The sequence below is a fragment of the Monodelphis domestica genome, chromosome 7 (assembly GCF_027887165.1).
Source record: "Monodelphis domestica isolate mMonDom1 chromosome 7, mMonDom1.pri, whole genome shotgun sequence".
Lineage (NCBI taxonomy): Eukaryota > Metazoa > Chordata > Mammalia > Didelphimorphia > Didelphidae > Monodelphis > Monodelphis domestica.
Genome location: NC_077233.1, coordinates 142,941,069 through 142,962,091, shown reverse-complemented (window position 1 = coordinate 142,962,091; position 21,023 = coordinate 142,941,069). Strand labels below are relative to the sequence as shown.

At 43.7% G+C, this 21,023-nt stretch overlaps 1 protein-coding gene across 3 annotated transcripts in view; it reads right to left on the bottom strand.

Moving 5' to 3' along the window:
• Positions 1–245: 245 nt before the first annotated feature.
• Positions 246–21,023, bottom strand: part of LMF1 (lipase maturation factor 1) — a 915,352-nt gene continuing 894,574 nt past the window's right edge. For all 3 annotated transcript variants that reach the window (XM_007499282.3, XM_001373637.4, XM_056805702.1), the window contains one exon: positions 246–488. In XM_007499282.3, coding sequence (XP_007499344.1) covers positions 306–488 — 183 coding nt within the window. In that variant the 3' untranslated portion in view covers positions 246–305. The remainder of the gene's footprint in view (positions 489–21,023) is intronic.

The window sequence follows — 21,023 nt, the reverse complement described above, 5'->3', positions numbered from 1 at the left end:
GATTCAATGGACTAGGGAGGTTGTGGTGGCAGCTAATAGTGCTGGAAGCAATATTCAAAACCTATTTTGGGATAGAGTAACTAAGATGTGTTTGGTTCAGATAAAAGCATTTGGGGCTGTCAGACAGGAGTCGGGTTAGAGCTTCCTCATGTGTAAAATGTGACAGCTGAGTTAGGTGTTTCTAGGGTTCCTTCTGGCTCTGATACTGTGTTCTACAATTCTCCGACATGAAGAGGCAAGTGCAGTGTGGCTTCTGGGCTTTATTAGAAAGCAAAACTTGAAATATAATGTGAAGGCTTGGAGGGTTATCTTTTTATTTTTGTCCTGGGAGAGGCCAATCCCTCGACTGAAAGAAATTCTTCAGCCCCTTGAGATTGACTGCAGGGAAGTAGGGGCCAAGTCTCTTTCGGATCCACCATTTTCCCTCCGCAGCATGCTTCCCCCCTAGGCGGCTGAACTTGTATTTGTAGTGTTCTCCTCTGATCCACCTGAAAGACAAAACAGAAAGTTCCCTTTTTACCTGCTTCAGAAAGATATTAAAAGGGTAATTTGTAAGAGGAATTCCATAGGCATTTCTTCAGAAGAAATCCTTCCTCCTAGCCCAGTGCCTGCCTCCTTGTCAGACTCCCTGCAGAGGTGGTTCCCAAGAAGAAGGGTGTTAATGAAGTCTTTGGTAATCAGACACTACTCTGTGCTAAGGTGAGGCCATCTTTCTCCAAGGCACCCCTCATGGGTCAAAAGAATTAGAACATCACTCAATTTGAGGGCTGGAAGAGATCATCTTCCTCATTTCACAGAGGAAGAAAGGAAGGTCAGGAGAAGCTGAAGGACCTGCTTAAGATCATACAGCCGGTCAACAGTAAAAATGAGGCAAGCATGCCTTCTCACAGAAACTGAAAAGGACATCTGGTATCTCTGTAGTCTCCCAGTCATGTCAAGCCATTTTTCTCAGGGTGGCCCAAACGAATTCTTTCTTCCTTGCTTCCTTCCTTCCCCCTCTCTCTTTCTTTCCCCTTACAGTCCATCTTAGAGTCAATACTATGTATTGGCTCCAAGGCAGAAGAAAGGTAAGGGTTAGGCAATGGGGGTCAAGTGACTTGCCCAGTAAGAAGTGTCTGAGGTCATATTTGAACCCAGGACTTCCTGTCTCTTGTCCTGTCTCTTGGCTTGGCTCCCTATCTACCAAGTCACTTAGCTGCCCCCCAAAAGTGGCTGTAAAAAACCCATCCTGTATGCTCTTGATAAGGTGCCTTTTTCTGTACCCTGGGGGCTACCTCTGGCCCTCCAGGCTCCTCTCTGCAAACAAGTGGCTGTTGGATATTCTGCAGCCTGGTGGCCCTCCTCAGAGAGCATCTGTGCCTGGCCTGCTCTGAGAGCTGAAAGAAATGTAGATTTCCAAAAGTGTAGAAAGAAGTATTCATCAGTCACATCAAACACCCTCCAAGGCACGCACTGCGCGCCATTAGCCAGCCCTGCCCTCCTTTTTCCTCCTTGATGTATGGCACCGCCGACAAGCGCCAGAAATCCAAGCTCGTGCTCTGCATCGGGTTGGGATACTTCGGAGCACTAGGCGTTACTGGCTGCCTAAGTTAATAAGGTCAAGAGCAATATAAAAATGCCCCTTAAATTACTGCACAATCCATTTACAATCGCTCTGTTCGGCTACTCGACATTCCACGCAATCCCAGCCGAAGCCGCTTCGCCGGCCCCAGGATCCCCGGCCGGCAGAAGGGCCCGCTTGCTGGCTGTCCTTCTGCCCCAGGATGTGGAGAGCACCTAGCCTTAGACAACATGGGGGAGATGGCAATGCGGTCCAGGCAGAGACGGACATCAGGCTGCTTTCACGAGCTCAAATGATACCGAGGCTCCCCCTCGGTTTTGCTCCCCCCTCTAACATCCCCCTGCTCCGCCTCAAGCAGGCCCCGAATTCTCAGAGGCCGAGCCGCTGAGGAGAGAGGAATCCCAGGCCCAGCCAGGCCCACCCTCTTTTAAAACTCTGCTTGGCGAGGCCTCCTTTCAGGATCCCTGGACCCCCAGGCCCTTCGGGATTCTTACCCCGTGGGAGGCACTGCGCTCTGAGAAGGGCCTGCGCCCAATAGAGCCCAGCTTCCAAGGGGGGGACCACAGGCACATGCCTGAGAAAGGCGCAGAGGAAAAGGCCTCCTGCAGCTGCAGGAGGTGTCTGGGGAGGGGGGGGGGGCACGGCAGGCAGAGGGAAGAGCTGGTGCAAAGGTACGTGGGGAAGAGCCAGGAGAGCACGTGGAATCTAGCGATGGGCCGGTGAAGAAGAGCTTTCCGCCGCAAACCCAGGAGTTTTCATTTCATCCCGGAGGGTATAGTAAAAGTTCAGAACAAGCCCTCCGGCAGCTCTGTGGGGGAGGGACTGGAGTGGGGAAAAGAGTAGAGGCTGGAGCCAAAGAGGGGGCAGGAGGGGAGGAGGCTCCGAACTTGGGTGGTGTAAATGGGCGGAAGGAAACGTGTAGGAGAGCCGCCGCCACCCTAGAGATAGAAAGGACAAGATTTGGTGACTGACTGAATATGGAAAAATAATGTCTTGTGGTGGACCCAGGCCTTTCATTTTCTCCCTCGGCTCCTTTCTAGCACCCTTCTGCTCTTACGCACACCCTGTATGCCGCCCGCCCTTCACGTCTTCAGGCCCTGGGCTCTTGGCCCCCTCTCTTTCCTCCCCTTTCTTTAGTTGGCCTCTTCTCCCTCTCCCACAGCCCCTGGAAGACTCCCCCCCCTCCCCCCGGGGTCGCATAAAGCTGTAGAGTGGGGGAGGGGGGGGGTCCGTGTGTGAGTGATGCTTTGGCCTTGCTCTGCTCAGCTATACCTTCACCTTCCTTCTCCCGAGGAGCTCTCCCGTTAACTGCTCCAAACACAGCACTATTTCCCAGCCCTTCTGCTCTCTATGGCCAACCTATCGGAGTGGCTTAGTGCAGAAAACCTGGATCCCATCATTCTAAAGGAGATCCTTTGGCAGCTGGGCTTTAATGATATTCAGGGGTTCTGATAAAAGTCAAGGGAGGGGGTGAAGTGTTATTCCCAGAGTGTTTCCTGTTAATCATTAAAGCGTACTACACAGCCCAAGTTGCTGTGAGTTCGGCAGCCTACAGGCTCTTTCCTGAGATAGCTGGGTGGTGGAGAAGGCTGCAGAGGTCCTGGCATTTGAGAAGCTCAGGCAGCCCGGCTCCTTTCTCGCATTAGATAGAGCATTAACAGTAATTCACATTTATGTGGCATTTTCACATTTCAAAGGCCTCTTTCCACAACCACTTGGTGTGCTGCATCATGAAAGCAGGAATATTCCTTTTTCTCCAATGAGGAAGGCATTCAAAGGACTTGTCCAAAGTCATACAGTTCTGCTTCTAAGTTGAGCTCCTTTTCCACTGCAATCTGTGGTCTTCCACAGGGTGGTATGAAGATGGGTTCTTCCCATCTCATCTCTACATTCTGCCCTGGTCCAAATGTGTAATCTTAGATAGTCTGTTCCTATCTATGTAAAATGAGATCATGGGACTAGATGAGCAGTTCTCAAACTTTTGGGGGTTAGGAACCCTTTTGATACTTTTAAAACTTATTAAAGACTCTGCCCCCTCTTCCCAAAGAATTTTGGTTTCTGTGGATTGTGCAGCAGCTAAACTAGTCGTCTCCGAGTCAAGATCTGACTTCAAATCCAGCCACGGACATGAAATAGTTGTGTGACCTTGGCTAAGTCATTTAATCATTGCCTTAATTTCCTCATCTGTAAATGGAAATAATAATAGCACCTACCAGCCAGGATTGTTGTGAGGATAAAATGAAATATCTGTAAAGTGAATGTTATCATTATTATTGCCTATTAGAAGATAAAACATCTTAGTATTATCATGAAAACAGTTTAGATTTCATGGACCACCTAAAAGAGTCTCATGAACCCCCAGGTATCTACTTGGGTTTCGGACCACAAAATACAAACAGTGAAACACATAATGGCATCTCCATGGTCATCTGATCAGTCTTTGAAAGAAAACTGGTCTCATTTTCTTCTGAATATGCTTGTCTGTGGTTTCACTGCTGTGATTTCCCTTTTTCTAACTTTTTTCTGCCTAAATATTTATCATCACAAAGTTATGTTGTATAAAGCTAAATTCTGGAAGCTTTAAAATAACCAGACAAAAATGTATTTTTATGGAGAAAGTATCTAAATTCAGATTTAAAATTAGGATTCTGAATATGCTTAAACCACAATTAAATCTAGGCTTGGGCTCTTTTCTTTATCTTCAGCCTAAGTGTAGTAGGATGGAGGTGGTGGTGGGGGGGGTAGACAGTTAAGTAAATTGTTCCCATTTCCCCCTAACTCCTCAGTCTAATTGACACCCTCTCCTAACACCCAGAAGATTCTGGTGGGGAAATGTGGAGGGACGGTATGTTGTTCTTGTCAAATGGGAGCTAAGTGCCTGGGTGGACCTGGGACTCAACACATCTGCTTTCTTTGAAATGCAGTTGTAGGAAGAGAGAGAGAGAGGTAGAAATATGGGGATAGAAGATCCTTTAAGCAGGATCTGTGATGGGTTAGTGGAGGAGCCTTTGATTTGGAATCAGAGGATCTGAGTATTAATCCTGTCTTTGCCACTTACTGCCTGTCTGACCTCAGACAAGTTATTTTACACCTATGGGCCAGTCTGTCTTCTTTGGAAAGTGAGGGGTTTGGAGTGGATGACTCCAGCTCTAAACCTACAAATCTGTGCAATGGGAAGTCAGGCCTTTGACTTGACTCTCACTTCCTACCTGTGTAACCCTGGCCAAATAGTCTCGGTCAGACTAATAGTACACGCATTAGTGACCTCACGTAGTTGAAAGAATCAAATGTAAAAGGGGCTTTGTAGGATTTGTTGCCTCTTGAAATGTGCTTTTATTATCATATCATTGTTATCAATGGTCAATTATCTGGAGAACATGGAGTCGGGCAGTGGAGAAAGTAAGTGAATTAGACAAAACATGATACTTGAAAAGAGGAAAAAGACAGAAGAGCAAATCACAATAATGGAAAACATATTTGTTAAAAGAAGCATAAAATAAGGGCAGTGTGAGGAGGAAGGTTTCACTTGAAGAAGTCTTTAAAGGACAGACAGATGGGGTTTCCTTGGGTGATGAGGGAGAAGGAAGGCCTCAGTATAGGAAAGAGGCAGAAAGGGCAAGGTTTGCTCAAATTGTCCGGGGAATAATATGAGATAAGATTCTAGGGAGAAGATGCTTGAATGTGGAAAGCCTTGAAAGCCAGGCTGAGGAGGTGGCTTTGACTGCTAAAGAAAAATGATTGATCAACATCATGGTTATTACTCCACTCTTTCCATTCCTGTCTCTCAAAATCCCAGTGGGGGACTGGGTGTGAACACTGCATGGAAATGGGGTTTCTTTTGGGTTCGTACACATGAATCTAATAACTTCTGAATGGGGTCTGGGCCTCCTCATACCCCACCCCTCTCCCCTAGGAACTCCACCCTTGTGAATTTTGAAAGATAACCTTTAACCTCAGCAAGACTGATGGATAATTTGGCCCCACCCAAAGCTGTGGGACCCTTTCTAGAGCACAGATGATACACAGAGAGGGAGAAGGAGAGAGAGAGATTGGGGGGGTGGGGGGGGAGAGAATGAACATGAGTTCAGCTGAGTAGAGATAACAAAACAACTGGATGAAAAGATAGTAGAATTTAAAATTTTATCTATGGGAGACATTTTCCCTCCTGAATTTTCCACCCAAGCAAAGAAACTCGGATTTCTAACCGGAAATTCTAACCAAAGGCATTATTTTCCCTGGCATGCATAGAAAGATTCCATCCAATAAGCATCTATTCAGGTACCTCTATGTATCAGGACCTGTGCTAGGGAATGATGATAGAAAAACAAAAAGTCCATTTTCCTGGAAAGTTGGGTCTTTAATGGACAAGGAAATGGCAAAGCACTCCATTGTCATTTGCCAAGAACCCCCCCCCCCAGACCATATTGCCATGCTATGGTCCATGGGGTCATGAAGAATCAGGTATGGCTGAAAAACAACATAGACAGAAGGACTTCTGGGTCTCTGGGACCAGTGGGGAAAGGCTAGATGCCCATCACCTCCAGAGGACCTTCAGGGAGGAGGGCAGTGGAAGCAAGGCATGAGGTCAGCAAGCGGAAGGGAGAGGGAAGGGAGGGCCGGCACTGTGGCCTCTAGAGTGAAGGGGAGCCCCGCTATTTGGGCCAGGGGGCTGGGCCTAGGACCTCTGGGGGAGAGGATGTTATGTTCATCAAATATCGAGTGGCCTCAATGTGCCAATGCTGAGTCGGCGGGTATCACCCTCTCCACACCCAGTCAAACTGAAATCGATGACGGCAGGTTTTCAACTGAAAGCCACAGCGGGCGGAAGAGTAAGAAGAAGTCCGAAACAAAGGGATTCATAGTGAAACTCTGGGCTTGTTCGCTCCTAGAATTAAAAACATCTTCAATATTTAGCGAGTTTTTGCGACATAACACAAGCTTTATTTAAGCAAGCCACTGTCCGTCTCTGGGCTGCAATTTCCTCATCTGTATATTGAGAGAAAAGTGGCTTTAATGATTTCTAGGTTCCTTCCAGCTCTGAAAAGCTATAATTTAAATCTAGGGCAATAGTGAATTTTTTTAAAACTTTATTTCATTTCATTAAATAGAAATTAGAGTCATACGTATACCTCTTTAGGAAAACTACTGTATCAAAAAAAAGACATGTAGGTCAGTAAATCTAAATTCTCTGTGACCCCAGGGAAAGTCACTTAGCTTTTCAATGTCCCCAGGCTACCCTTAGACACCAAGAACCTCAGCTGGATGAGTTGTTAACTTGAATCTTGAAAGGGAGTTTCCACACTGGGAGCTCCCCCAAACAGATAGAATCACAGGTCTGAATAAAACTAAATGCAAAAGCTTCACTGGGAACCTAACAGGAGCTCAGCTTGGGGGCAGCTTAGGGTATTGCAGTAGATAGAATGCTGGGTCTGGAATCAGGAAGACCTGAAGTCAAATCTGGCATTAGGCCCTTACTAACTGGGTGACCCTGTGCAAGTCACTTAACCTCTGCTTGCCTCAGTTTCCTTATCTCTAAAATGGGGATATTAATAGCAGTTATCTCCCAGAATTGTGGGGATCAAATGAGACATTTGTGAAGCACTTAGCACGCCATTAGCTATAATGTTAGCTTTTTTTTATTGTTATAACAATTACTATTATTTCTGAGATGAAGCAAATCCCAAGAAAACAGAAAAGTCAGAGGCATTTGTGATACTGTGTAGGGAACTCCTGGTGTGTGGCCTCCCTTCACTTTGAGTCCAAGCCCAGGGATGTTCCCACTACACCACGCTGCTCTAAACATCATTTCCTTTTCCTTAAAAAATAGGGCCCTCTGACCTCATTGGGAGAACTGTCCTGGGAGAATTGGTCCATGCCTGGAGAAGACTTGTAGGCCAAAGATGAAACAAATACTGAGTCCAAACAGATAATGCCGTCAAGGGCACATTCCATCTGACTATGCAATTGTTTTCTGGCTGCCAACTAAAACATACATATGAAAAGAAATGGCAGGAGGACACATGTTCTGGACCAATGTTATAAACTTTAAATATTTCATCTGTTTTAAAATATTCCCCCCAATAATAACAATTCATCACCAATTCTCATGGAAGATTAACTGACTCACATCTCAGCTTTCACAATATTAACATTTTTTCCTCCCCATAAGTTTGGTAACTCAAAATTGCACCTGAAACTGTTTAAACACGATCATTTTTTTCAACACCCTCTAACTGGGAAACAGATAAGTTGATCAGGGCTCCCTCCTGCAAGAGAGAGTTTTGATCTGGGCCTGAGAATGAGTAAAGCAAGTCTTTCTGTTTTCTAAGCGAGGAGGCCAGGGGAGCCCTGGCAAGGTGGGGGAGAAGACGGTGGCTGCGGATCCCTGTGGAGGGCTTCTCTGCAGCCTCCTGGGGCATCTTTAGCTTTGCTGCAGCCACCTTTGGCAACCGGGGCTCCTTATTTTGGGGAGAGACTCGATTATTATGTGTATACAACGTCCTCTCCAACCCTGGGGAAAACTAAGGTACAGCAAAAGTCCAGTGTTGTTAGAGCAGCGTTTAATTTATAGATGCGCCTGACCTCTGCGCCCCCGTTCTGGAGCCCCTTGCCTTGAGGGGAGCTCAGAGGAACGCCCCTTCTCTCCCTACTAATACTACTTTTGGGGATCTGTTGCCCCCCTTCCTCTCTATGTAGAAGTGGTACATGTCACGGCTCGTCGAGATCTAGAGGCAGGGCTTGAAGTGACCGTGCCATTCTGCTGCTCTTCCCTTATCTCCAAGGGCTGCTTCCACCCTAGACTCAGTACAGGACCCCCCAGTGCAACGCTCAGCCTCAGTGTCCCCTTTCCCCCTCATCCCTAAGCCCCTGGTAGCCCAGAAAGCCTGTCTTCGTGTTTACTTCTTGTCTGTAGTTCCAGAAACTACAGGTAAGAACAGTGATAAAGGTGGACGCTGCGCTGCTTGACATACATGCTTCTAGAATCAGGGCTGTGAGGTGGATGTAACCCAGTTGTATAAATGAGGAAACTGAGGCAAAGTGAGACATTACATGATTTGCCCACAGTTTTACAGATGGTATCGGGGAGGGATTTGAACCCAGGTCTCACCTGCTTTTGAGTTCAGTTCTCTTTCTACTACCCTATGTTTCCTCTCAAAGAAATGGTTCAGAGACACACAGAGTCTAGAGTTCCCTCTAAAATGGGATGACTCTCATTGCAATGCTTCATGTACCCAGAGACCTGCTCCCATACCCTGCCTCTGCCTATGTGTTTCCCTACAGAAGACTGAAAACAAAAGGAGGCCCAGGAGAGATCCTCTATCCCCCTTCTCCCCTCCGATGTAACGTCACTGAAGGCCGAGCCTTGTTTTTGTTTTGTCTCTCTGGTTTCTGGCCCACAGAGCAGTCTCCACGGTTGAAGTGCATGAGCTGCCCTCTGGAGCCCCGTAGGAAAAGAAAGGAGGTCACAGGAGGCCGGAGGAGGCCTAAGCCCTCTACTCTGCCCCCCTGGCCTCAAGCAAATGTCCCTTCTCTCCCTCCAGCTCCACCAGGGGCTCCGGGGCTGGCCAATGGGAAATGCCAGCTCAGAGCTTGGAGAATTCTGAACTCTACCTCTTACTAGGTAGGAATGGGGGACGGGGGGCAAATTGGGCTCTGGTGGCCCATCTGCCTGAAGCTTTGATGTTCCCACCTGGGCAGAGTCATAGACTCCCTGCATATTGATGCTTATGTTGCTGCTTTGTTCAAAGTCCTTTAATGGCTTCTTTCTCTTTTTTTAAACCCTCACCTTCCATCTTAAGAATCAATATTGATTCCAAAGCAGAAGAGTGGTAAGGGCTAGGCAATGGGGGTCAAGTGACTTGTCCAGGGTCACACAGCTGGGAAGTATCTGAGGCCAAATTTGAACCCAGGACCTCCCCTCTCTGGGCCTGGCTCTCCATCCACTGATGAAGCCATCTAGCTGCCCACTTAATGATTTCTTATGGTCTATCCCTATGGGAAATCTATACCTTGCAACTGGGTGCCATCTATCATCATTAATTGTGATTTTCTAATTCTATAATAATGTTGTCCGTGATAACGTTATTAGGATGCTATTTTGTTTGATCCTCACAGTAACCTGTGAGCTAGTGATATTATCCCCATTTTACAGATGAGGGAATGGAGGCAAACGGGGAGATTAGGTGATTTGCTCAGTCACACAGGTCTTCCTAAGCTCGGTGCTCCATCCCGAGTCCCCTCGCTGTCCTTGCTATGCCTTTGGCTGCCACGCCTTCCTCCTTCCTGCCTTGTAAAGCCCATCTTCAGGCCTCCTTCTCTGGGAGTGTCCCTCCCTGACCTGCTCCTCCTTCGGGTTTCATGGATCACTTTGCTTCTACTTCTCTGATCTAGTTCTCTGCAGAGCACACACTGTATAATACATGCTCTGTGTGCTGGCGTGCTTGTCTGTATCTATGCACCTCGCCCAGAGGCTGGCGCTACGTGTTCCTCCCAGCTGCTTCCTTCGGACTGATCATTCTCCAGGGCAGCCCTACTATGCACAGGCTGCCCTTGGGAATGCCCCGAGGGGTGGCTGTTGGTAGTTTGAGTTTTGCTTCCACAAATGATAATCCTGATATTATCTGATGCACAGAATTCAGAAGAATCAACAGACTTCCCTGTGTTTGCTCAGACCAGGCGGTAAAGGGAGACTTTTGTAAACTATTCCACTGGTAGAGATGTTACCTCTCCTTTAAAGCCCACTTCCAGGAAGCCTTTTCTGGCCTTTCCCCTCTAGAGCCGAGCAGAGTTCTTGGTGTTCACTCCCTGAAGGCAGAAACTTCCTCTTCTTTTTAGTCTGCATCGTGTCCACTGGCCCAATACAGAGCTAAACGCCCAGTAAATGCTCCATAAATGTTTAAGACTAAGCGAAGGTGTAGACCTTTAGGTGGGCCCACAGCGCCGTACTGCTCATGGGAGAAGGCCATTAGCTGGTAGAGGTCCCAGCTGCCCAATGGTGCTGGGGGCTGGGGAGACTTAATGAATCTCATGTGGTTCCAACTCAGCCAGGTTCACCAGAGGAGCAGACTCCTCACCTGCTCCAAATGACCGGATTCTGTGCTTACCCAGATGACTCTAGAAACCTTTACACATGGGCTCTGCCTCCTTGTTGACCCTTTCCATATGGCTTCTTCTTGAAGCCAAGGATTCTGAGAGCAGGGAGGGAGCAGACTGAATGATAGCCATGCGTCTCCCGGGGGAAGATCACTAGGAAATACAAATGATAAATAATTTTGAGTAATTTAGCAAAGTGCTGCCGCAAAGATGAAAGGTGGCTTCAAACAACAGGCCTCATGGCCCTGGTGGTTCATTCCCTCCCACTTTAGGAGAAGATGTAAGATTTCCTGGCTACACCCTGGGCAAGGCTGGGTTATCTGGATAATAGTATTATCTAATGCAATGCAGGGTGGGTGTGCAAGTAGTGGCCAATTGTGGGTTATTTTGGTAACTCTAGCCCTGGAATTCAAAACCAAAAGCATGCCACAGGGGAACCCCCAGTGTTATTTCAACTCTGGCTGCTGATTTGGGAGTACAGGGGCAGCCTAAAGGCTGAGGAAAGGGGTTGGGACTTGAACATGAGCGCCAGGGGCAGAAAAATACCATCTGCATAAGGCAAGCTGTTCCCTGGGTGTTGGGGCACACACACTCCATCATTCCTGCCCCGTCAGCTCCATGAAATCATGTGGTCACCGGGAAAGAAAGCTCTAAGAATAATAAGCACCATTTCTTCAATCAATATCCCCCAATTCATGCTGCCAGATGCCCAGTAGCAGCTGTGCCACTGAACTTTTGTGATTCTCTCATATATCAGACTATTATGACGTCTTCCAACTGTACGTGTTAAAAATTAGCAGCAATATTCGAGTTGTTACGATTGGAGCCTAAATCTCTCAGACAGCTGTAATTAGTTCCAGAGGGCGCAGCTGTCTCCTGCTAACAGCTGAGAGTTTTTTGGAGGGAAAAAACAGGAACCGTGTTTTCTGTCAGAATTAATGGTTGACAGGGTGACAGGGGAGGGGTATAAGCCAAAACATGGACTTTCTTTCTTCTTCTCTTTCTCTCTTTCTTTCTCTGAATCTCTAGATTTCCTACTCAATTGTAATTCAAAGACTCCAGATCACTAGAAAGCAACAGTTCATTAAAGAGGCAAATGTGAGAAAGGAGTCTATGGCTCTGTGGTCAAGGGAGATCCCAGTTCAGGCTGGTCTAAGAAGCATGGAGGTTTGATGGGCCATAAAAATATTGCCCATGCCCCTACTGTCTCTCTTCTTCCTTTCACGGGTATCTGAGATGAAGAGCTGTGACTATTTAATTTCCTTACATTTGATGAGAGGCTTAGAGATGAGGTCCATTCCTACCCTCTGGGAATGTCTTTGAAGTTCCATCAGTAACTCATTGAAAGCCAGAATATGTGGAGATGACCTGCTTCTGTAAACAGCCCTGCACAGCCGGGCGGTACAATAATCTCTCCTCTGCAGCAGCAGCAACAGCAGGTGTGAAGGCTAACCTGGGATTCACCTGCCCCAACTTCATAGGGAAGTCCATGGGTTAGTGCTGAACCATCCCATAGCATTACAGAGAAGACTTTACTAGGCCATGTAAAAGACACTACAAAAATAGAAGGGATTAGAAGGAACCCTTCAAGGTTTAGTTCAGATGCTACAGCCTCCATGAAACCATCCACAATTTCCCCAAAGGCAGAAGTGGTTTCTCCCTTAGTCTCCCGGCCTCAATCTCCTCTCCCTTCAACTCCTCCAAATAGCTACCAAAGCGATTATGCTAAAGCCCAGGTTTAGCTATGTTATTCCCCTATTCAATAAATTTTGAATACTGTTATATCCTGGCACTAACCTACCTTTCCAGTTTCATTATATAAGTTAATTCCATTCACCACATTTGAGTTAAACTTGGTTTTTCTTATTATTCTTCACAATGGACACCATTTCCTATCTCTATGCCCTTGAATTGGCTGTTCCCCATGCTTGGAATACACTTCTACTTCTCAGAATCCTTGGTTTCTTTCTAAGCACTCTAGCTGCTAGAGATTCCTCATTAGCTTGTTTAGTTTCTAAATATATATTATGAATAGATAGGATTTACCACAGGAATGCAAGTTTGGTTCAATATCAGGAAAGCCATAATAGGCCATATTAATAACCAAAATGATTAAAACCATGTTATATCAATGGTTGGAGAAAAAGGTTTTGATATCACATTTATTTCAGCTAAAAAAAAAGGACACAAAATCAGAGGAAAACATGGAACTCTTTAATATGGAAATACTATCATTCTAAAGCCAGGAGCTAGAAAGTATGTAATACTGATAAACTAAAGGCTTTTTCAATAAGATCAGGGATAAAGCAAAGCTGTCCATAGTCACAATATTTTTTGGACATAATGATAGAGCAATAAGATAAGAGGAAAAAAATGAGGAATTATGAATAGAAAAAGAGTAAACTTGGCACTTAGAGCTAAATTAACACTGGAGGTTCCTCCATGACAAAGCTTTGGTCTTGAATTACAGTTCTAAAGTCACTAAAATAACTCACACCCAACCACTGCTTGCATATTTACCTAGAAGATAGAACTGTTACACAGATAATACAATATTGTTCAAGCTGTAGCCTGGAAAATTTGCATAAGGTACTAGAGGCTAATGAGGTCAATATAGATAATGGGTTTCCCAGATTTTCTTTGGGAATTCTTGGTGGTTGCAGTTAGTCAGTTTAGGTAAGGAAAACACCTTTAAGACAATGACTTGGTTAATCTCAATTATTGAGATGAATTTTGAAGTATGAGATGGAGTATTTGATAATCAAAGACACTATGTAGCTTTATAAGAAGAGACTACAAGGTCCTTGGTTCTGATGAGGTTGGAGGTGGTTTAAAGATTAAAATCAGAATATGTCCTCTTCCATAGAGAGAGAGGAAATCATCTGAAAAAGAATGTAGAGAGGGTGGGAGGAGGATTGATTACTTTTGATTCCTTTCCATGAGTTTATTAATAAATTCCTACCAAGTAAAAAAATCCCAAACAATGTGTCCTCTTCCCAGTTTCTATATAAGCAAAATATGTAAGAATCCCTCAATAAACTGTACTTTGTTTTTTCCACCAGTTCCTCAAAAGCCCACCTAAATGCTAATTCCTCCAGGAAGCATTTCTTGGCCTTCTCATTCAGCATATAGCTTTTCCCTCAGACCTCGTGTAGCATTTTATTTTGGCCAAAACCTATGATTTTATCAGTACAGGGAAATCCCTGTGAGGAAGTTTTCTCATTGATGCAGATTGGCAAATTACAGTTTTAGAGAGTTGACTGGGTCACTGAGATTAAGTTACTTGCTTGTGGTCACATAATCAATCTGTAATCAACAAGGGGACTTCTGGCTAAAATGGTGGGATGGTCAGTCCCAGAAGAACCTATTTCACTTGTAGTAAAATTCTTTAAAATGTACCAGAAGAAACAGAGAAATTGGTATGAACTCTCCCATCCAATCAAGGACTTCACAAGAAGCCTTTCGGAAACTTGTAGAGACTGAGCAGAAACAAGTCGGGGAGGCAGCGGGAATAGTGTGTACACAGCCAGGACCTAGACAAAGAATCAAGACCACAGAGATGCCCTATGTTGGTTGGCCTAATTCAGATTATTTTTATTCTGAACTTGATAAACTAAAGTGAGCATTTCTACACATAAAGTTAAACAGAAAATGGAAAACAAACAATGAAATACAAAATCTTTATAATGAACAGGCATAGGTAAGCACAATAAATTCTCACACTGACCATTTCTAAAAAGATGCACTTCATTGTTTTCCTTGAGACCAGCACCGTTTGGATAGAAGGTGGGATTCTTCTAGAATCATGACTGGTCATTGCACAGATTAGATTTCTTAGATCTCTGAATTGCTTGTCTTCACAGTGTTTTTGTTATTTTTAATAGTATCCTCCTGGATCTGCTCTTTTCCTTCTGCAGCAGTTCCTTCATGTTTGCCTACAAATCTGGTTCTGATGAGGTTGGAGGCTGCCTAAAGACTGCACTACCTGGGTACAGGCTAGGGTTCAGCCAAGGTTGCCCAGGCCTTGTGCTGCATACATACATGCCAGTCTGACCCTGTTTCCTATTCTTAAAGATCATAAGTTTCAGAGAAGATACTGGGCTGTATCAATATCAGGAGCTTCTACTCCAGGGTGTTCCCTTTGTCAATGGATGCCTCTTTATCGACCTATTTGTCTCACCAAAGCCTTATGAAGTCGGGTAGTCAAATAACCATAAAGGACCCTAGGCATCATTTTGTCTATCCATTTCACTGAAAAACTCAGAAAAGTTATGATTTATCCAGAGATTAGTAATGGAGATTGGTCCTGGAGTCAGGAATACCTGGCCTCAGACACTAGCTGCACTAGCTGTGTGACCCTGAGCAAGTCATTTAACCCCATTTGCCTTAGTTTTCTCACCTGTAAAATGAGCTAGGGAGGAAATTGTTAACTATTCTAGCATCCTTGCCAAGAAAACCCCAAATGTGGATGTGACTGAAATTACTCAACAACAACAAGTAATAGAACCCAGATCTCACATTAAATCTAAGGAATGACAAGCACAAGTGTGAATTTATCAAGGTGGTAAGTTAAACATGGCTCATTAGAAAAATCATTACATTTTGAGTCATAACTCAAATTTAAATATGGAATCTGTCACCTTATGACCTTAGGAGAAAAAAAATGAACTTCTCCAGATCTCAGTTTCTTCATTTCTAAAATAAAGGGGTTGGACTAGATGATTTCTAGAACTTCTTCCATCTCTAAATCTATGATCTTATGATTCTTTTGAATCTGTTTCCAGATAAAGTTTGGCTAATTTGCAGCCAAGGAAGCTCTCAGAAGCTAGTCCCAGGGCCTGAGATCATGGCTTTGTGTTGAGGCAAACATCTCTACCTGCTTTCTTGATTCTGTTTTCCCCAATGTTTACCCAACAGCATAGTATCACTGAGGAAGAAGTTGGTCTGACAGTCAAAAGACTTGTATTTGAATCCTACCTCTGATACTACTACCGTCTGACCGGCAAGCAAGTCTCTCCACTTCTGTGAAATGAACAGAATGGTTATAATATTTGCCACGACTTGCCTCACAGGGTGCTGCGAATAAAACATGTGGTAAACCACAAGGTACTATAGAACTGTGGTAAATCATAAGGCACTGCAGAAGTAAAAATCCTGTGGCCTCCTAAAATCAGCAGGACATTACAGGACATTTATTTTGAGTGCTCTTCAATGGAAGACACTGAAAAGAATAGAAACAACTTTCTGAATCATATCTGTTCTTAGGATTTGAGGAGGACCCCATGTGGGGAGGAATGAGTGTGGTGCCCTAGGTTTGGAGCAGGGATTCATGAATTGGGAAATTTGGTAGAAACTAATACTCTCTTTGGAGGTAACATACCTTAGAAACATGCTTTTGGGATCAAGGGCTGTAGAGTAAGAGAACTTTGGAGGCCATCCACTCCACCCCTCCTCAGTGGCAGAAGAAACAAAGGAGGCTTGAGTAAGTGACATGCTCAGAGTCACAGAAGTCGTGAATTAGAAGAATACAGATCACAGAATCACAGTGACTTGTTGAGTTTGGAGAGACTTTAGGAGTTATCTCAACAGGTCCATATCAAAAAGAAACATCCAAGTACTAGAGACCAGAATGGCAGTCATCCAAACTCTTTTGGAAGTCCTCTAATTAAGAGGAACGGACCACCTCTTGAGGCTTTCTACTTTTGGACAATCCTAGTTGTTTTTTTTTCCCTTGACATCAGGTTTAAATTGGCCACTTTTTGACTTCCACCCATTTTTCAAGGCCAAAGGGAACCAGGCTCATCTTTCTTTCCTTTAAAATACTTAGTGAGGGGCAGCTGGTTAGCTGGGTAGCTCAGTGGAATGAGAGCCAGGCCTAGAGACGGGAGGTCCTAGGTTTAAATCTGACCTCAGACACTTCCTAGCTGTGTGACTCTGGGCAAGTCACTTAACCCCCATTGCCTAGCCCTTACTACTCTTCTGCCTTGGAACCAATACACAGTATTCTCCAGGTTAAATTTCCCCAAATCCTTCCATTTATCTTCTCATGACAGAGCTGCAAGGGCTATTCCTATCTTAGTTGCTCTCCTTTAAATGCTTGTGGGCTTATCAATGTCCTTCTGAAACTTTGGCACCCAAACCAAACCAAACATAGTACTTATTCCTGATGGGTCTGACTAGGGCAGAGAACAAAAGGACCATCTCTTACTCTCTTCTGGAAACAATTTTTGGCTTTTATATCACATTATCATTCATATTGAGCTTATAATTCAATAGAACCCCCATGACTTTTTCAGATAAACTCCTGTCTCACTATGTTTTTCCTACCTAGACTTAGGAAATTGATTATTTGAACCCAAGTGTATGATTTTACATTTATCCCCACTAAATTACCTCTTACTTAATCCAACCCAGAGCTCTAGCTTGTTAAAATATTTTTGGATACTGATTCTATCCTCTAGTATGTTAGCTGTCCCTCCCAGTTTCATGTCATCTGAAAAGCTAATAAAAATTCCACCTTTGCCTTTAATCCAGTCATGGAAAATGACATTAAACATCACAAGGCCAAAGATAGATCTTTAAGGCATTGAAATTTGAACCTATTGTTTTTTTTTATTCCACATCCAATGTTTTCATGATTGGTGTCCTATCTCTTTACACCCTGGGTACCTCTGGAAACCTCTCACTAAGTGGGCAGAAATGCTGCATGCATGTGTGGAAAGAAAGGCTTAAAAAAATCAAGTAAATTTTTTACTTTGTTGCTGGATAATACTCTAAAGCACATCCTCATTTCATAAGTGGAGATGGCAGCCATAGTTTAATCCACAATACATACCAGTTTTATGAATTATCCTCTGGACAACTAGGTTGGCCACATTTAGCATCTTATAAAATATCCATTTCCATCAACTACAGGCTTACACCCAATTAAGCCACACATTCAACAATGTTCTCATTTTTAATCAGTCACCTGTTTTTCATTTTAAGTTTATCACACTTAGAAAAAAAAAGCTAACTTTTTTTTAAAAGATGTAAAGAAAGCTACAAACATCAGCCTAAGAAATTTCATTTTGAGGTATTAACTCATTTTGAAAGTCCCTTGGCTATTTGAGGTGTAGAGTTTCCATTAGCAGAACAAAATCCATGAAGTTGGAACTTCACAGCCTTATGGAAAACAGTCCCTTCCCCTAATTATTTAGTCTAGCAGGGAATGAAAATAATTAAGTCTCAAAGTCCCTTTTTAGAAAAGGGCATCAAGAGGGGGAAATGAAGATTTTTCTACCTAGCTACTGAAAAATGGGACCATCCTGAGCCAAGTAATGATTTTAGGGCCAAGAAGTAGGAAGTTAGGTATAGTGCAAAGAGCTCACTAGGCATTGAGTCAGAAGAACTTGGTTGGGTTTAACCTTCAGTTCTTACTAGCTGTATGACCTGGGCAAACTACTGAACCTTTCTAAACCTCAGTTTCTTTTAACAATAAAATGGGAAAAATCTGCTTTATCTACTTCACAGAATCAGTGTGAGGGAAGTCCTTTATAAATCTCAGTGCTCTACAGAAAAGAGAGCTATTGATGTCACTAAAAATGCTTAAATATCCGTATAGAAGGCCTGAGGCTTAGTAAAGGCTTTCCCCTCAGTTCCCAGATCTGTTTTAGAGAGTGTCTGTTTAAAAGCCATAGTAGTAATTTTAAAAACGAAGTATACTATGAATGACAATTGTAATTGTTAAGAATTAACTTGAAAGTTAGAAACTGCTTTACACATCATACATTTTTCATCATTTGTCACAGGTTAGAGAGGCATTATGGCCCAAATCATAGAATGCTGGTCTTGGAGTCAGGAAGATCTGGATTCACATGATGTTTGACGCTAGCTATGCAACCCTGGGAAAATAATTTTATAGGTTTCAAGTAATAAGTCACAGACAAGCTGTGATCTATATCAGTGAAATCACAAGTGTCTTCCCTATATGAATCAGAGTTTCAGACATGCCTTACTGTCCAACTGCGTACTGACAGGCACTAGGGATGCTGGCAAAGCACTCAATGAAAAGCTCCTCATGAAAAGGTGTTGAGAATAAAGCTAGGCTAAAATTCATGATCTTGTTAAGATTAGATCTTACCGCATTCCCCTATGAGCCATGGTAATTCATAGCCAGAGAAAAATTCCTGATGAAAAGTTATCTGTTTTAAGAAAGGATCATGTGGAAATTGGGTTGGATTAGATTTGCCTATGCCCTTGAATCATTACTTGACCTTGGGAAAATTAATTTCTACTTTGGATCTCAGTTTTCTGTCTGAAAAATGAGGGGATCCGATTGAATGATCTTTTAAGGTCCCTTCTAGATGTATAAATCTATGATTTTTTTCTTATCTTAGAAGGCCCCCCACTAAAGTTTTCCTTTGCTGCCTCACCTTGGTATGGAGGGAATCTTGGATTTCTGCCATACAAAAACCAGCCCAAGTTTAGAGATACCCATCACCAGAAATTTGACCACTAGATAAAAGTTTTGGCTATGGCAAACCATGGCACATGGAGAGACTGTAGTCTTCACTGGTAGAGGAAGTGTCCAAAATAAGTGAGATCATCTATTTTTCAAAACATCAAAATATTTTGTAAGAGATGGGTTGTATACATGGTCTCATTCTCAGCATTCCCTGAGATAACACTGATATACTTGTAGTCTTGGAGAGGTTAAGTTTGATTGATGACCCATACCAGTTAAGTATATAAGGTAAGGCTGGAAAAACTCATCACAGAGGCATGTCATTGGCCTTAGTGTCCAGGAGGAAAAGTTGGGTAAAAAAGGACTGGAGACAAACAATGAGTGTAGTAAAGTGGAATGAACCACAGTTTTGGAGTCAAAGGTATGTTTGGGTTTTCATTTCAGTTTAGCCACATTGGATTAGAAAGCCTTGAATGTCTCTTCCAGACCTAAGTCTATGATTGTGTGGTGTGCCATGGGACAAGGGCCAGTATAGATGCTGAGTCATAGAACATTGATATTAGTATCATTACGGAGCTTACCATGAAGTCACTGTCCTATTTAACCTGTTTTATCATTTGTTTCTTTTCACTCACACACACCTGTTCCAGTCCAATCCAATAAGCATTTATGTGCAAGGCCTTGTGTTAGGTGTCGGGGTTATAAAGATAAAATGAAAAACAGTCCTTGTTCTCAAGCAGTTTACTTTCTGCTTATGTCACCTCACAACTTAATGCTCAATAAACTTGCATTTGCTACCTCTCGCCTGGAGGGTGGCTAAGAATTGAGTCATATACATGCTTTCCCTGGGTGTATGTGATTGACTTTGCCTTTAGAGAACCTTTCTGGGAAAGGTTTTTTCAGGTACTGCTCAGAGCTTCAGGGAACTCAGCAGTGCCCTTGTGGTCCCAATTAAAAACAAGCTAACTTAGAGAATCTCAGGACTTCATACACGTATCACCAGCCTTCGCCCTCCTCTCCCACCCGCTCATTAAGTAACTTGCTCAAGATCCCATAAATAGCAGAGGCTATGAAAGCTTTTACATCCAATGCTTTTTTCCTAGTAGATCTTATCTCCTACCCATCTTTTCCCCTTTCATATATCCTATGCATATTACTGGATTATTATTAATAATAACATTTATGATAGGTCAGACCTGTGATCTTATCAGTGTATACAACTCCTAGCAAGAATACTCCTTCCACCAATATAGACGGAAAACTCAATTATACATAATAGTCTTAGGGAGTGACCAAAGAGATACTTAGAAGTAAAGTCTGTTGCCCATATTCTCATAGCTAGACTATGTCAGAAGCAAAACTTGAACTTGGATCTTTCTGATTCCAAGATCAGATCTGCATTCATGAACCACAGTATAGAATTTTAGAGGTGGAAGGAACCTCAATACCCATTTAATCTGACCCACTGACAAGAAAAATCTCTACTCTAATGTACCTGAGAATTGGTTATCCAGCTTCTGCTGGAAGACTTTCAACAAGTAGAAACCCAGCATTCCTTGAGGCATTCTGCTTCATTTTTACAGTTCTGATTGTTGAAAAGCTTTTCCTGTCATTAAGTCTAAATTGGCCTATCACTCCTGGTTCTGCCTTTTGGGGCCTACCCTTCACCCCCTTCAAAAAGACAACAGCATTCCTATCCCTTTCATCCCTGACCCTTGAGCCTTTTCTCCTCTAGGTGACTCAAAGGCAGATCTTTCAACAGATCCCTGTAGAACTAGATCCCTCGCCATTCTGGTTGCCCTCTCTGGGAGGTTATAGCTTACTGATGTTCTTAAACCACAGAACTCCAGATGGATTTTGACAAGGGCAGACTTCAGTGGGCTGATTATCTCCCTATGCCTGAGACTGTGCCCTTCTTATGCT